We start from the raw sequence: 18,150 nt of genomic DNA on the forward strand, positions 1-18,150 counted from the left end.
TGTTTTTTGTTTTTTTTTTTCTGAAATGGAGTTTTGTTCTTGTCGCCTAGGCTGGAGTGCAATGGTGCGATCTTGGCTCACCGCAACCTCCACCTCCCAGATTCAAGCGATTCTCCTGCCTCAGCCTCCCGAGTAGTGGGGATTACAGGCATGCGCCACCACGCCTGGCTAATTTTGTATTTTTAGTAGAGACGGGGTTTCTCCATGTTGGTCAGGCTGGTCTTGAACTCCCGACCTCAGGTGATCTGCCTGCCTCGGCCTCCCAAAGTGCTGGGATTATAGGTGTGAGCCACCACGCCCAGCCCCACTGGCTTTTTTTAAGCCTGTACTTTACAAGTTTTAATGTCTGTTTTGAGTGTCCTTTAATAAGAACACAGTATTCTATCAAAGTAGATTTTGGGTCTGAGGTGATTAGAATATTGGGATGTTTTTCCTCCAGTTTCATCCTAGGGCAGGGGACTTTGTGTTGTCAAATATTAAAATATATTCTAAAACATTGAAAATTTTAAGTGTAGCGTTGTTCAACGGAATAAAACAGAAGCACAGGAGGAACAGATCCAACTATATGAAAAGGAGATGTTAAGTTAGTGGTTAACCATTATGAATATAAGTTAGATTCCCATCTCATACATTACAAAACAATTTATTCCATGTTAATGAATAGTTTAATTCTTTTTTTGTTTCATTTTGTTTTGTTTTTTTGAGAAGGAGCTTCGCCCTTGTCGCCCAGGCTAGCATGCAGTGGCGCAATCTCAGCTCACTGCAACCTCCTCCTCCCAGGTTCAAGCGATTCTCTTGCCTCACCCTCCCAAGTAGCTGGGATTATAGGTGTCCGCCACCATGCCCAGCTAATTTTTGTAATTTTAGTAGAGATAGGGTTTCACCATGTTGGCCAGGCTGGTCTCGAACTCCTGACCTCAGGTGATCCACCCGCCTCGGCCTCCCAAAGTGCTGGGATTACAGGTGTGAGCCACCACGCCCAGCCAATATTTTAATTCTAAAAATAAATTAAGGCAAGACATGGTGCCTCATGCCTGTAATCCCAGCACTTTGGGAGTCTCAGGAGGGAGGATCACTTGAGCCTAGGAGTTCGAAACCATCCTGGACAACATGGCAAGACCCCTCCTCTACACAAAAATTTAAAAATTAGCTGGATGTGGTGGCATGCACCTGTAATCCTAGCTACTTTGGAGGCTGAGGTGAGAGGATCACTTGAACTGGGGAGGTTGAGGCTGCAGTGAGCCATGATCACGCCACTGCACTCCAAGCTTGGGTGACAGGGCAAGACCCTGTCACAAAATTAATTAATTAATTAAAATAAATTAAAATTCTAGAAGAAAACAGAGGTAAGTGTTTTCTATTATGTCCATCTCACCCAAGAGCAGAAATCATAAAATAAATGATTGTTGTAATTTCATCAAGTAAAACATTTAAATATTCTGTATATCAAAGAATATTATAAACAAAGTTAAAAGACCACATATATGACTAACAAAGGGTTAATATCCTGACTGTTATAAACCAATAAGAAAATAGTAACTCAACAGAAAAATGGGCTAAGGACATGAGTGCCTTAGAGAAGAAATGGAATTGCGACCTTACTGCATGTTACATTCGTAAGTCCAGATTATGATCCACTTCTCTCTGCACTTCGTGTTCTTTCCTTTGACTTCATCATCTAACCTTCTGTCCTAACTGCACCTTGATAATATGTTTATTTGTTTGTTTTGAGACGGAGTTTCATTCTTGTTGCCCAGGCCACAGTGCAGTGGCTCAATCTTGGCTCACTGCAACCTCTGCCTCCCAGGTCCAAGGGATTCTCCTGCCTCAGCCTCTCGAGTAGCTGGGATAACAGGCATGCACCACCACGCCTAGCTAATTTTTTTTTTTAATGTAGTAGAGATGGGGTTTCACCATGTTAGCCAGGATGGTCTCGACCTCCTGATCTTGTGATCCACCCGCCTCGGCCTCCCAAAGTGCAGGGATTACAGGCGTGAGCACTGCTCCCGACCAAGATTGACCTTCTTAAACAACTTTGTCATCATGTGCTTCTCCTGCTCAGACATCCTCGGCAGCCTTTCAACACGTTTCTCAAATCCTTTCCCAGCTTCCTGTGCAGCCTCTCCTCCTCAGCCTGGCTGCCTTACTGTCTCAGCTCCGATCTCTGGGCCTTTTCCCATATGGCTGCTTCCCTCTACAGTGTTCCTCCTACCCCATACCCCAACCCACCCCACCTTGCCCTCCTCTCCAGGTTGTACCAGTTCCGGGCCCCTGCCCTTGACAATACTCCTTCCCATGAGGAGCACTTCCTCGGCTACCTCCTTAGCATGTATTGGATTTCCCACTCACTTGGCAGTTGCACTTTGTGACACTTAATTTTGCCATTTTATTTTCCTAACTGCTATTTAGTCTCCCTGTTTATTTCGTAAGCTTCTTGCAGACACCAGTTCTATCTCACAACATTTCTTTACGTCCTCTGCTCTACTATTCACTAGAGGAGCCCCTCACCACAGATAGCTGTTGAGCACGTACAATGTGACTGGTCCTATTGAGACAGCTATTAAGCACAGAATACACACTGGACTTCAAAGACTGTACAAAAGAATGAATTAATAACTTTTATATTGACTAAATGTTGAAAGGATGTAAGTTCTTTGACATATTTGGTTGCATAAAGCACATTATTAAAATTAGCTTCACCTGTTTCTTTTTTGGGTTTTTGTTTGTTTGTTTCGTTTTTGAGACAGAGCCTCACTCTGTCGCCCAGGCTGGAGTGCAGTGGCCCAATTTCAGCTCACTGCAGCCTCTGCCTCCTGGGTGCAAGCAATTCTCATGCCTCAGCCTCCCGAGTAGCTGGAATTACAGGTGTGTGCCACCATACCAGGCTAATTTTTTTGTATTTTTAGTAGTGACATGTTGGCCAGGCTGGTCTTGAACTCCTGACCTCAGGTGATCCACCCATCTCAGCCTCCTGAAGTGCTGGGATTACAGGCGTGAGCCACCACGCCCAGCCTCCTTTTTGATTTTTTTAATGAGGCTCCTAGAAAGTTTTCAGTGATATCTGTGGCTCACATTTGTGTCTTGTTTTATGTTTCTTGTTGGACAGCATCAGTCTAGAGTGCACAACATAGTGACTCAAACACAACAAATGCCTCAGTCCGGGTGCAGTGGCTCACACCTGTAATCTCAGCACTTTGGGAGGCCAAGGCAGGCTGATCTTGAGCCTAGGAGTTTGAGAACAGCCTGGGCAACATAATGGGACCCCCGTCTCTAAAAGATATATAGAAAAATTAGCCAGACATGGTGGCCTATATCTGTGGTCCCAGCTACTGAGGTGGGAGACTGAGGTGGGAGGATCACTTGAGCCCTGGAGGCAGAGGTTGCAGTGAGCCATCATTGCGCCACTGCACTCCAACCTGAGTGACAGAGCGAGACTCTGTCTAAAAAAAAAGATACTCCCAAATTTTTGGTTGTTAGACATGAATGAAAAAAACAGCTAGCTCATTCCGTCTGAGCAGTTTTCACTCTATCTTACCCTTTTTTCTTGCTTGGTGGGAAGCTGGGGACTACTAATTTGTGTCCCCGCTAGGTGGGACCCAAATCCAAGAAACAGAAATTAAAGAAGAAACTGATCAGAATGTGAAATAAACGCTAGCTCCAAATGCAGCCTTCTGACTTTATGAAATGAAAGACCTAACTTAAAGAGACAGAGAAGAGATTTGGATAACAGAAGAGACTTAGGGATCACTTAAGCAGTTAGCCTCATCTAAAAGGAAAACTTTTCCCATTAAATGGTAAAATAAATCTTTGTTTCAAAACTAAAATTTGAAAATTAAAAATAAAAGCTGTTTTCTACTACAGAAAATCAAAGGAAGTAAGAGGATGAACATTGCAATGGGCAAAAAAAATCTTAAACGAATTCTTGTGGCCAAATAGCAAATAACCAGTTCAAAAACCTTGCCTCTTACTGACACATGGGTGGAGATCTCAACAGCTGGCTTTCTTCTCCCTCTCTCTGCCTCTTGCCTTTTCTTCCTACCTCTTCTTCCCTTAGATTTCTTTCCTTTTTTCCATTCTTTGCCTTTAAAAAGAAAAAAAATCTACTTCCTACCTTCATGTATCTTTCCTGACTAATCATGATATTGAATTAAAACACACTTAAAGTACATTGCTCATTTATGTCTTTAATTCTCATAGAATTTATTTTTGAATACAGTATGGCATTAGGATTCTAACTTTTTAAATAGATAATTAACCAGAGCACTATTTTTTAATATGCCATTGTTTTCTTCTTCATTTGTAATGACAATAATGATTATTATTATTGAGAGCTTGCTATGGGCAAAGCAGTGTTTTGAGAGCTTTGCCTGTATTTAAATTCCTGGTTGTGTTTCTTGAATAAAGGTCTTCCTCATTTTGGCCAGGCACAGTAGCTCGTGCCTGTAATCCCAGCACTTTGGAAATGCCAAGGCAGAAGGATCACTTGAGGCAAGGAGTTTGAGAACAGCCTTGGCAAGGTATCAAGACCCAGTCTCTACAAAAAAAAAAAAAAAAAAAAAATTAGCTGGCTGTGGTGGCATGCACCTATAGTCCCAGTGACTTAAGAGGACCACTTTAGGTCGGGAGTTCAAGGCTGCAGTGAGCCACTGCACTCCAGCCTGGGCAACTGAACAAGCCTCTTGTCTCTACATTTAAAAAAGAAGAAGTTATCCTCATTATTAGGCATTTAGAAATGAACTCATTAATTCTTTTATTAGCACATTAAAAAATAAAAAATAAACAGCTTTTTCACTTGGGTCCCCAATATTTTGTCTCTCTGGGAATTAAGAATCTCTCATAAAAACAAGTGCCCTGCCTTCCACTTTAAGACTGGAAGAGGAGTTAGTAAGACCAAGAAATTCCACTTTTCCATTTCTCACCAGGGATGTTACTTATAGGTGTCTTTCAGGTTGCAGAAAAGATGGAAAAAAGGACATGTGCACTGTGCCCCAAAGATGTCGAGTATAATGTCCTGTACTTTGCACAATCAGAGAATATAGCTGCTCATGAGAATTGTTTGGTAAGTTACTTGAAAACATACTTCAAAGTACATGAGTACTTTTAGTGTAGGACACACAAGAATAGATAAACAACACTTTGGATACAAAGAATAACAAGTTGGCCATGGTTTGGGCTTTTAGGTGAAGACTGGGGAGCATTTCTTTTTTTTTTTTTTTTTTTTTTTTGAGATGGAGTCTCGCTCTGTCACCCACGCTGGAGTGTGGTGGCGCAATCTTGGCTCACTGCAAGCTCTGCCTCCCGGGTTCACGCCATTCTCCTGCTTCAGCCTCCCAAGTAGCTGGGACTACAGGTGGCCGCCACCACGCCAGGCTACTTTTTTTTGTATTTTTAGTAGAGATGGGGTTTCACCGTGTTAGCCAGGATGATCTCGATCTCCTGACCTCATGATCTGCCCACCTCGGCCTCCCAAATTGCTGGGATTACAGGCGTGAGCCACCACGCCTGGGCCTGGGGAGCATATTTTTCTGACTTTGAACTGTCTCAGAACTTACCACCTATGATTACTGGTAATTTTATTTATAAGTGGTTAAATACACAAAGAGAAAGAATTGTGCTGAAGAAGCTTCTTTATAGATATTTTAATGAAATATTTAAAATATAACAGACACTGATAGACCTTCTACCCAGGTATAATTTCTATCAAAGTCTACAGATTTCTGAGATTTATCCATGTTGGTAAACATAGCTCTAAGTCCTTCATTTTAAATATGATGTTCGATTTCATGACTATATTACCATTAACTGTTCTGTGAATGGGCATTTAGTTTTTCCAGTATTGTTTTCTATGACTAACAAGTTGTCATGAACATTCTTGTCTAGGTCTCCTTCTCATGTGAGAATTTCCCTTATGTAGGCTATATAGCTAAGAGCAGAATTGTTAGGCACAGGAATGGGGTGTTTTGTACTTCACTAAATATGCCAAATTGTTCTTCAAAGAGATTGTACCATTTAATACACCTAACTTACCAAACATCATAGCTTAGTCTAGCTCACCTTAAACATGTTCAGTACACTTACATTAGCCCACAGTTGGGCAAATCATCTAACGCAATGCCTGTTTTATGACAAAGTCTTGAATATCTCATAAAATTTATTGAATACTGTATTGAAAGTGAAAAACAGAATGGTTTATGGGTACTTGAAGTACTATTTCTACTGAATGCATACATGCACTATTGTAAAGTCAGAAAAAACTGTTAAGTTGAACCATTGTAAGTTGGGGACCATCTGTATACAGGAGGATGTGTGTAGGTTATACGAAAATACTATGCCTTTTAGATAAGGGAACTGAGCGTTCACGGATTTTGGTAGCCTTGGAGGTTCCTGGAACCAATCCCCTGCAGACACTGAGGGACGACTGCACTATGGCTTTATTACTAGCCTTAGCTCTTATTTTGGCACTTTGAATTTGTGGATCAGCTTTTCATGTTTGACCAAAATACCTTTTGGAATTTTGATTGGAATTGCATTGCATTTATAGATGACTTTGGGAAAAAAATAGACACATTCATATATTATAATATATATTATAATATATTATAAATAATTAATATAAATAATTAGTGAGAACCTGTTAATGGATGGGAAAAAGATGCATTCACATATTATAATATGTATTAATATATTATTAATGCATTATGTATTATGTATTATTAATGCATTATGTATTATATATTATTCGTGCATTATGTATTAATATATTATTAATGCATTATGTGTTAATATATTACTGCATTATGTGTTAATATATTATTAATGCATTATGTATTAATATATTAATTACATTTATATATAAATATAAATATGTATTATTTTTATATATTACTGTATTCATATATTAATATATGAATATATTACTATATTATACATTATAATATATGAATATATTACTATATTATATATTATAATATATGAATATATTACTATATTATATATTATAATATATGAATATATTACTATATTATATATTATAATATATGAATATATTACTATATTATATATTATAATATATGAATATATTACTATATTATATATTATAATATATGAATATATTACTATATTATATATTATAATATATGAATGTGTCTTTTTTTCCCATCCATTAACAGAGTCTGTCTCTCCAATTATTTAGGTCTTTTATAAATTTCAAAACTGTTAAATAATTTTTATCTGTAGGCATATAGAACTTGGGGTTAGGCATATTCCTGGGCAAGTTTTTTGTTTTGTTTTGTTTTGTTACTTTTTTCTAAAAGCTTTTTAAATGAACTATTATCAGTATACATAAACACTATTGATTTTTATTTATTGATCTCATCCAGCAACCTTACCAAAGTCTTATTAGTTCTAAAACCTCTCTAGATTTACCTGGGTATATTGTATGTGGACAATCCTCATCTTTAAATAAGAACAATTTTATTTATTTACCTTCAATTCTGGGGACTCTTAATCTCTTTTTCTTGTGTTTTTCCAAAACATTCAATTATAGCGGTGATTACAAGCAATTAAAGTTGGGAGCCCTGTCTTGCTTCTGATATTAATAGGATGCTCCAAAAATCTTATCATTAAATTTGTGTATGTTTTACATTCTTAATGATTTCATTTAATTAAAATAAGGCAGTTACCTTTATCTCTAGTTTGCTAAAAATTATAGCATATTGAATATTACGAAATGCTTGTTCTGCATCTATTGAAATGATCCGGGTTCTTTTTCTCTCTCTGGCCACAAACAGTGCTAAATGCTTTATTTTATTTTACTTTTTTATATACATAATTTGATGTTTATTTTAAATTACAAATTTATGGAAAAGTTGCATATACAGTACAAAGAACTTTTTTTTGGTCAGAACCATTTTAAATTAAATGATATGCAATCTATCCTGAATACTTTAGTATGATTTTTTTTTTTTTTTTTGAGACGGAGTCTTGCTCTGTCACCCCAGGCTGGAGTGCAATGGTGTGATCTTGGCTCACTGCAACCTCCGCCTCCCGGGTTCAAGCGATTCTCCTGCCTCAGCCTCCCGAGTAGCTGGGATTACAGACACATGCCACCACGCCCAGCTAATTTTTTGTATTTGTAGTAGAGATGGGGTTTCACGTGTTAGCCAAGATGGTCTTGATCTCTTGACCTCGTGATCCACCCACCTCAGCCTCCCAAAGTGCTGGGATTACAGGCGTGAGTCACTGTGCCCAGCCTTTAGTATGTATTTTCTACAAATAAGATGATATGCTTTGGCTGTGTCCCCACCCAAATCTCACCTTGAATTGTAATAATCCCCAAGTGTTAAGGGCAGAGCCAGGTGGAGATAAGTGAATCATGGGAGCGGGTTTTTCCCAGGCCATTCACATGATAGTGTTAGTGAATAAATCTCACGAAATCTGATGGTTTTATAAAGAGGAGTTCCCCCAAAATCTCTCTTGCCTGCTGCCATGTAAAACATGACTTTGCTCCCCCTTACCTTCTTCCGTGATTGTGAGGCCTCCCCAGCCATGTGGAATTGTGAGTCCATTAAACCTCTTTTTCTTTATAAATTACCCAGTCTTGCGTATGTCTTTATTAGCAGTGTGAGAACTGACTAATACACAAGGGCATTCTCTCACACTATAACAATATAAACGTCAAAATCTGGAAATTTTGTTCTACTACTACCGTCTATTCCTCAAACCACTGAGGTTTCACTTGTTATACTAATAATGTGTGTGTGTGTGTGTGTGTGTGTGTGTGTACTTTTTTTCTGAGACAAGGTCTCACTCTGTTGCCCAGGGCTGGAGTGCAGTGGCACCATCATGCCTCACTGCAACTTTGACCTCCTGGGCTCAAGTGATTCTCCCACCTCAGCCTCCAGAGTAGCTGGGACTATAGGCATGTGCCACTGTGCCCAGCTAATGTTTTGTACTTTGTAGAGATGGGGTTTTGCCATGTTGCCCAGGTTGGTATCCAACCCCTGGGCTCAAGCAATCCTCCCACCTCAGCCTCCCAAATGCTGGGATTACAGGTGTGAGCCACCATACCTGGCCTAATAACATTTTTTATAACAAAAGATTTTAGTTCATTGGTTGCATTTGGTTTTCATGTCTTAAGTTTTTTCATTTTATTCTGTTATTAATGTGTGTTGTACTTATATATCTTTTCTGCTGTGAAACCATTCTTAGATTAACACCATTTAATGGTGATGTTTTATTTTTACTTATTTATTTGAGACAAGGTCTCCCTAGGCTGGAATGGAGTGGCATAATCATAGCTCACTGCAGCCTTGAATTCCTGGGCTTAAGCAATTCTCCCACCTCAGCTTGGACTACGGGCACGTACCACCATACCCAGCTAATTTTTTATTTATCTTTTTGTAGAAATGGGGGTCCCACTATGTTGCCCAGGCTCATCTTGAACTCCCGGCCTCAAGTGATTCTCCTGTCTCAGCCTCCCAAAGTGTTGGGATTACAGGCGTGAGCTACCGCTTCCAGCCCAACCATGATGTTTTTATTCTAATATACTGTTGATGTTGATTTGCTACTATTTTTTAGTTAACTTTATTGGCATAATTTACATAAAATCAAATGTAGCCATTTTAAGTGTCCAATTCAGAAAGTTTTGATACATGTTGAGACCCATGTAACCACTACCACCATCAAGATATAAACATTTCCATTACCCCAAAGGGTTTCCTCAACGCTCTGTGCAATCAATTCCTTCCTACCCCAAGTCCCTATAGATTTGTCTTATCTTTTCTCAGATTTTATATGAAAGGAATCCTATAGTTGTCCTCCTTTGTGTCACTTCCTTTGCTCAGCATACTGTTTTAGATGCATCCATGTTGCATGTATCTGTATCTTGTTCGTTTATCATTCTTCACAGTACTTAATTGGTATGCATGTATCACAATTTGCTTATTAATTCATCTGTTGGTAGACATGTGTTATTTCCAGTTTGGAGCTCTTATGATAAAAATCAGCTATGAGCATCTGTATATGAGTCTTTGTGTCTTTATTTAGGTCTTTCATAATTTCAAAATTGTTCAATAGCTTTTTTTTTTTTTTTTTTTTTTCTGAGACAGAGTTTTGCTTTTGTTGCCCAGGCTGGAGTGCGATGGCACCATCTCGGCTCACTGCACCCTCCACCTCACAGGTTCAAGCAGTTCTCCTGCCTCAGCCTCCCGAGTAGCTGGGATTACAGGCACCTGCCACCATGTCCAGCTAATTTTTTGTATTTTTAGTAGAGATGGGGTTTCACCATGTTGGCCTGACTGGTCTCGAACTCCTCACCTCAGGTGATCCACCTGCCTTGGTCTCCCAAAGTGCTGGGATTACAGGCGTGAGCCACCGCACCCAGCTATTCAGTAATTTTTATCTGTAGCTATTCAGTAATTTTTATCTGTAGAGGTATAGAACTTGGGGTTAGGCATATTCTGGGCTTGTTTTTTGTTTTGTTTTGTTACTTTTTTCTAAAACCTTTTTAAATGAGCTATTATCAGTATATATGAACACTATTGATTTTTATTTATTGATCTCATCCAGCAACCTTACCAAAGTCTTATTAGTTCTAAAAAGTCTCTAGATTTACCTGGATATATTGTATGTGGACAATCCTCATCTTTAAATAAGGACAATTTTATTTATTTACCTTTAATTTGGGGCACTCAATCTCCTTTTCTTGTTTGGTTATGTTTGTCTTGGGTAAATAGCTAGAAGTAGAATTACTGAGTCATAAAGTTAGTGTATGTTTAACTTTAAAAGTGATTGCATTATTTTACATTTCTACCAATAATATGTAAGAATTTCATTTGCTCCACATCCTCATCAACACTGGGTCTTGTTATTTTAGGCAGTCTAGTAAATATATATTGCATCTCACTATGGCTTTAATATGCCTAAGGGTTAATGATATTGAGCATCTTCTCATGTGCTCATTTGCCATTCATAAACCTTCTTTCATGAAGTGTCTATTCAAATTTTGTGCCCACTTTTAATTGAATTGTCTTATTATTGAGTTGTAAGTATTTTCTAAAATCTGGATACAAGTCTTTTGTCAGAGATATGTATTGTGAATATTTTCTCCCAGTCTCTGGCTTGCCTCTTTGTTTTCTTAGCAATGTCTTTCAAAGACAATTTTTATTTTGATGGAATCCAACTTACTTTTTCTTTATGCTTTCTGATTTTTATAAGAAATCTTCACCTATGCCAATGTCACCAAAATTAACTCTTATGTTTCTCATGCCCTTTTGTTATTTGAGTGTAATATGTGAAACATTGATCTTCAATTCAGATTTGGATTCTTCTGGTTTCAAGTAGCACATAGAGACTTGAGCCAGCCTAAACATAAAAGAGGGTTTATGATAAGGTTTTGGGGGCATTTCATGTTTCCTAAAGGCAGGCATGCAGGTGGGTGTAAGAAACAGCTAGAAAGCCATTGGGAACCTAGAATGTCCTCTTTCTAGCCCTTGTTTTTCTTTCTTTGCAGACTGACTTGCTCTAACCACATGGCTTCAGCTATTGCTCAAAGCCCATTCCACACTTTTAGGACAGGGGATCAGATTGACCCAGCTTGGCATCAGGGTTCCACCCAGGTCAGTGAGTTATTAGAGGTCAGGATTACAAAGTATAAAACATGCCTGGAAACCAGGGTCATTCCCAGAGAAATGGGATGACTTATGGTCCGCTCATCCACCCCCAAAGGTTGCCACTGTTTTACCCCCAGTCCGTTTCCCACTCCTGGTTTGATTTTCCACTTTTGGTATGATTTTCTGACATGTAGCTTTCAATATTACTTTGTGCATACTCTGGATTTTTTTTTTTCCAATCTGCAGCTGTATTCTTCAGGACTTGTGGAATGTGAGGATCATGATCCGCTTAATCCTGATAGAAGTTTTGATGTGGAATCAGTAAAGAAAGAAATCCAGAGAGGAAGGAAGTTGGTAAGTGTAAATTATGTTATTTCTTATACTGGATGAACCCTCAAGGGATGCATTCCAAAGGAAGTCTATTTGACTGATACACCAGGGATAGAGAAGCATCTTGGAGAGCTGGAAGAAGTAGGAACTGTATTGGAAACCTCAATTCAACTTAACATTTAATTTTGTGTGTGTGTGTGTGTGACGGAGTTTTGCTCTTGTTGCCCAGGCTAGAGTGCAGTGACGTGGTCTCAGCTCATTGCAACCTCCGCCTCCTGGCTTCAAGCGATTCTCCTGCCTCAGCCTCCCGAGTAGCTGGGATTACAGGCATGGGCCACCATGCTCGGCAAATTTTTGTATTTTTAGTAGAGACAGGGTTTCACCATGTTGGCCAGGCTGGTCGCGAACTCCTGACCTCAGGTGATCTGCCCGCCTTGGCTTCCCAAAGTGCTGGGATTACAGGCGTGAGCCACCACGCCCGGCCAACATTTAATATTTTAAAATAAACTACCATATACTTCACCAGTAAAGTGATCTGAGTTAGAACGCTTTTGCTGTAAGTAGAAGAAAGCTCAAGTCAAACAGACTTTTACAAAGAGGATACTTACTTTTTCACTTGATCAGAGAAAACACCTGCTTTCCAAGTTGGTTGATTGAGTGGCTTGATAATGTCATCAGGGGCCCAGGTTCTTCCTCTCTGGCCTCCTGTTCCCAACATCAGCTGGTCCCCTTGTGGTCATAGGGTGGCTACAGGCAGCAACTGAAGCATCAGGCTTTCTTGTTCATACCCAGTGAAAGAGAAAGGTCATCCCTACACATGGAATTAGCCCCCTTCTGAAAGTTTAATTAGGTTGCACCCCTCTTTCTGCACCAACTGCTGGGGGTGGCCATAACTAATCAGGGTCTACCCTAGGAGCTGGGGTCAGCTCCCCATGGGTCATAAGGGAGCTTATTCAGGGAGGAAGAAATGCTCAGAAGTCATTCCACTGGGCTTATTGCAGCGACTTCCTCTCAAGGACCCTTCACATCTTAGCAAGCAGGACAGCAAGTGTGAGCACCTCACACTCTGACTACAACCACAGGGTTAATAACCGGGGACAAACATATAGTTAGTCTTTGCAAGGCATCGGCATCAGCAGCATCCTGTGGTAGGTGTGTTACATACATTGCTCTAGGTAACCTCCCAGCTATAGGTAAAATGATGCCCATTTTAATCGAAGAAATGGAAAGTTCAGGGTGAAAGGCAACAGTCCAGATGGAATTCTGCAAATTATGCTGTCTTAGGCAGTGTACACAATACTGTAGTAGGTCCTGAAGCAAGCCATAAAAATGGACTGTGTGTGGCCCGGGCATGGTGTGGCATGCCTCTAATCCCAGCACTTTGGGAAGCCAAGGCAGTTGAGGACTGCTTGAGCCCAGGAATTTGAGACCAACCTGGGCAACATAGTGGGACCCTGTCTTTACCAAAAAAGAAAAAAAATTAGCCCGACACAGTGGCATATACCTGTAGTCCCAGCTACTTGGGAGGCTGAGGTAGGAGGATTGGGTGAGCCTGGAAAGTCGAGGCTGCAGTGAGCTGTGATCACACCACTGTACTCCAGCCTGGGCAACAGAGTGAGACTCTGTCTCAAATTAAAAAAAAAAAAAAAAAAATAGAGTATGTGGATCCTGCTCTCAATGTCTATGCTATTACTAATTAATACTTGGCAAGACTGGCTGCTGACATCATTAGTGCTGACAATGCCACATCCCTAGGATTTTGGGTGTGATGAGACGGGTGAACTGATTAGAAAGTAGCAGACAGACCTCAACTGGAATATTTTTGTTGCTCTTCACTAATTGGATTTGAGTGGGGAGACACAGAGTTAAAGAAATCTCTGTGAAATTCTAGTAGCCATCCAGTTATGAAGAGACCCAGGCTGAGAAATGAGGGCAGTTGATTGGAGGCATAATATTTGGGGGAAAGCAGGTACCTGAGGGTTTCTGCGGACCTTGGGATGCAGACTTCCCTACTGGGAAGGCTTTGGGATGGGTTGGAAGTGGAGGATAAAGGAGAGAAGAGAGGAAAGTCACCTGAGGTAATAGTTACCCTCTCACAGCATTTATGGAACCCTTGGACTATGTGGGCAGATACATGGCACACACCCGTGGTGGGGACAGGCCAGTGCTGTGGTAGTTTCAGTACAGCTGGGCAAGTACCTTGAGGGTGAGCAGCAGGGGCCCTCAGCTAGCAGGCTCCGCCCTAGGATTCAGACTACCAATCTGACAGAGCCACATGGACATCCAATAGCATTTCAGAGTAAAGTGGCCAAAAAAGTACAGTTCCATCTCCTATACACACACACACACACACACACACACACACACATTCCCCATCTAAATCTGCTCATAAAAACAGCACCATCATTATCCATTTGCCCAAGCCAGAAGTCTAAGGACTCTCTTTTCCTCGTCAACCTCCCAGCCCAACACCAAGCCCGTGGGCACGAACTCCTAGATGCATCTTGCATTCATCCACCCACTTCTCTCAGCGTCAGTAATCCACCATAGTGAAGTCACCCATCTTGTTCTCTACAGCGAGTACTGACACTCGCCCCACTGTCTCTCCTGCCATCCCTACCCCAGCCCATAGTTCTCCACCCAGCAGCAGCCCAGCAGCCTGAGTGATCTTTCAATAATGTTCATCAGTTCATGTTCCCCATGCACAAAGATAAAACCCAACTCCTTACTCTGGTGTGTAAGTCCCACATGATCCAGCCCTTACTTACCCCTTTGATCATCCTGAGACTTCCCCGTGCCCACTTCGCTGCTCCAACAGCACTGGTCATCTGTCTTGTCCTTGCTGTAGCTTGCCAATGGGGAAGCTCATTCTTGTGGCCAAGACCCAAGGCGCTCTGCTTAGAATGTCTTTCCTCCTCCTTTTTGCATCTGGGAGCTCTTACTATTATTCAGATCTCAGCTTCCATATCACCTCCTTAGAGTTGACCCATTTTACTAACTGCCTAATCTGAAGTAGGGACCCAGTGACACTCTGTCACTTCACCCTATTTTAATTCGATATGTGTATGTAACTGTGAGATGTTTTAAACTTTGCTTTATTTGATCATTGTACCTTGTCTCCAATAGAATGTAAGCTTCATGTGGACAGGCATCTTTTCTGCTTTGTCCACTACTGTTTTCCCTTATCCTAAAACCGTGCCTGCCACATCATAGCTACTGCATACTAAATAAATACTATATACTCATGTATTTTTAAATGAATAAATGTTTATTAGCCATTTGTATTTTTTCTTCTGTAATTTGCCAGTTACCATTTTTCCGCAGGTTATCAGAATCTTAAAACTTTATCTAGTATGCTACAAACATTTTTCTTTCAATCTTTTCCTTGTCTTTTAAATATTTTGAATGCCCTCACTATAAAATGGAAGTTTAAAATTTTTGTATAGTAGGTTCTGTCAGTTTTTTTTTTGTTTTTGAAACAGATTCTCCCTCTGTCGCCCAGGCTGGAGTGCAGTGGTGCAATCACAGCTCACCGCACCCTTGATTTCCTGGGCCCAAGCCATCTTCTGGCTTCAGCCTCCCAAATAGCTGGGACTACAGGAGTGTGCCACTATGCCCAGCTGATTTTTAAAGTTTTTTGTAGAGATGAGGTCTCACTGTGTCTCGAACTGTGTAGAGATGAGGTCACAGGTCTCGAACTCCTGGGCTCAAGCAATCCTCCTGCCTCAGCCTCCCAAAGTACTAGGATTACAGGCATGGGCCACCATGCCCAGCCTGTCAGTTTTCATTTGTGGCTTCTGGGTTTTCTTGCTGCCTTAGACAGCCTTCCTTGCCTCCATACTGTGCTTTTTTCTTTCTCCTGTATTTCCTAATCTTTAAGAGTTTTTTGTTTAACATTATTATCTAGTTAGAGCTTTAATCCATGTACAACTTATTCAGGAGTATATTGTGAGGTAGGGATCTAACTTTATTTTTTTCCTATATACATAGCCAGTTACCCTCCTCCCAAATTAAATGATCGTTCTTGTATGCTCTGATTTGAATTTCCACCTTTATCATAACCTTATTTCTTGCCTATATTTGAATTTCCTTTAACTGTTTCTATGCTTGCTGGTGCCGACCCTGGGCTATGGTGTGAGTGACCTCCTGTTCTGCAAGGTGATTTCACTGTGCCCCCACGTCATTCAGCCAGAGTATCATGCTGATCAGCCTTGGTCCTGGCTGGATTCCCCTAAACCAGTTAGGCTGCTGTGGCCACACACTGCCTAGCCATCATGACACCACTCTCACATATAAAATGCCAGATAGGTAAATACAAGCCAGGAATCAAATAAATTGAACCAAGAAAAAACTGTTAATAGAGTTGTAGAATTTTTTAAAATTTTTGGCCCTACTACCTAGATTCCCTTACTTTATCTCACATTATCCTCAATAGCAACTCTCTAATACAGATATTCTCACCCACAGCAGGGTCTGAGTCCGAAAGAGAAATCACACCACTCTCAGTGGCACAGCCAGCGGCCGCTCTCGCCTGTCTCAAAGGGCCCCCTAGTGGGGCCCCTTGCCTGGAGCTGGACAGGTTTGCCCACTCTGCTTTTTAGAAAATTCTTTTTAAAAGAGAGAGATTTTTTTTTGAAACAAAAAGCATTTTCTGCTTTTAATCAGATCATTACAAAATTGTCCAAGCATTCCGGCTAGCTGAGGTTTCGCTGAAATTCCCAAATGAGCAGCCAAATATAAGTACTGTACCCTAATGTTTATAACAGGATGGAATCTTGCTGATGATGCCCAGGATAAAATGCAGGGTTTCTGGAACTTAAATAACATTTAATGATGTATTTGAATTTTAACAAATAACAATAAACAGGTACTTATTCAGTAAAATCTATTCTTCTGTAGAAATGCAAATTTTGTCATAAAAGAGGAGCCACCGTGGGATGTGATTTAAAAAACTGTAACAAGAATTACCACTTTTTCTGCGCCAAGAAGGATGACGCAGTTCCACAGTCTGATGGAGTTCGAGGAATTTATAAGTATTTAATAAAACATTTTTAAAACCACATTTGGGGGATTGGGATAAGGAATGGTTGGATTAAGACAAGGAGACTTTGAAGACTAATTTTATGTAAATGGTTTTCAAATGAGAACACAGCCAGTTTGGGGGATGCACAGGGGTTATGTGAATTTTGAATTTCACTGAAATATATATATATATATTATTTTAGTCACAATATCTTGAATAATGAGATCAATGTTAGGACAGCATGATTTTTTTAAATATGATTTTTGTGAGCTATGTTACGTTCTTAAGATGGATTTTTTAAAATTCCATTCAGAGGCTGATGTTTTTCCTGCCAGTGCGCATATATTCCCAATTTTCCCATAGTGTTCCAGGCACAATTTATTTATTTATTTAATAACCACCTGCTTTATGCCAGGCATAATTCTAAGTGCTTTACAAATGTTAACTCATTTAATCCTCATAATAGTCAACTGAGGTAGATACTATTATCTCCATTTTCCAGAGGAGGAAACTGGGGCCTTGAGACACTCAGTGACTTGTCCCCAGGTTACACAGCTGGTCAGTGGCAGAGCTGGGCTGCAGGACTTCCAAGTCCTTGCTCTTTGCCACCTTGTTGTCTTCAGGTATGGGGGCTGTATATTCTAAAACAAGAGGGCAAGCCTACCATTGAAAGAAGCTTGCTAAATAATTTTAAATCTGATTTCGAGCAAGTTCCATAAGTATTTTGTTGCTAATCAGACATGAAACGTGTAAATATGTAAATTTCGTACTGCACTTCTTTTTATATTTGATTCACTAAGAAACTCACAGGTGGTTATAGTCTGAGTTTCATTTTTATTATTTACCTTCTCAAAGAGCTCGTTCTAGTATGACCTTTACAATGACCTTAAACACAAGATCAAATGAAAAGGAATGTCCCTGCTATAGCTTAAAGTTTGAAAAAATATACTGATCACACCCATTAGAAGAACTAACAAATAGGGACTCAATAAAATAGTCTTCTTGCATTGTTTTATCAAGGAACAGGTGAATTTTTATGCATTTTTAAACTGAATTTAAACCTTCATGCCTATCATACATGAGGCACCTTGCTAGGTGCTACGAGATACAAAGAAGAATAAAATATAGATTGAACCTCAGAGAAGTTATCACCTGGTGGGAAGGCCAGAAGAAGGGTCAATGCAA

The 18,150-nt window shown here is 40.0% G+C and overlaps 1 protein-coding gene across 6 annotated transcripts in view; it reads left to right on the plus strand.

Moving 5' to 3' along the window:
- The window catches only part of PHF11 (PHD finger protein 11), a 32,266-nt gene that overhangs the window by 4,953 nt on the left and 9,163 nt on the right, over positions 1–18,150 (plus strand). For 2 of the 6 annotated variants that reach the window (XR_010123577.1, XM_054445841.2), the window contains exons 2-4: positions 4,923–5,059; positions 11,859–11,966; positions 16,842–16,975. Coding sequence is in view for 4 of the 6 variants with exons in the window: in XM_054445841.2 (XP_054301816.2) it covers positions 4,923–5,059; positions 11,859–11,966; positions 16,842–16,975 (379 nt within the window). In the remaining 2 variants the exon portion in view is untranslated. The remainder of the gene's footprint in view (positions 1–4,922; positions 5,060–11,858; positions 11,967–16,841; positions 16,976–18,150) is intronic. The other 4 variants (XM_054445842.2, XM_054445843.2, XM_063650877.1 and 1 more) reach the window with 3 other exon arrangements.

This window comes from Pongo pygmaeus, chromosome 14 (genome assembly GCF_028885625.2).
Source record: "Pongo pygmaeus isolate AG05252 chromosome 14, NHGRI_mPonPyg2-v2.0_pri, whole genome shotgun sequence".
NCBI classification, from domain to species: Eukaryota; Metazoa; Chordata; class Mammalia; order Primates; family Hominidae; genus Pongo; species Pongo pygmaeus.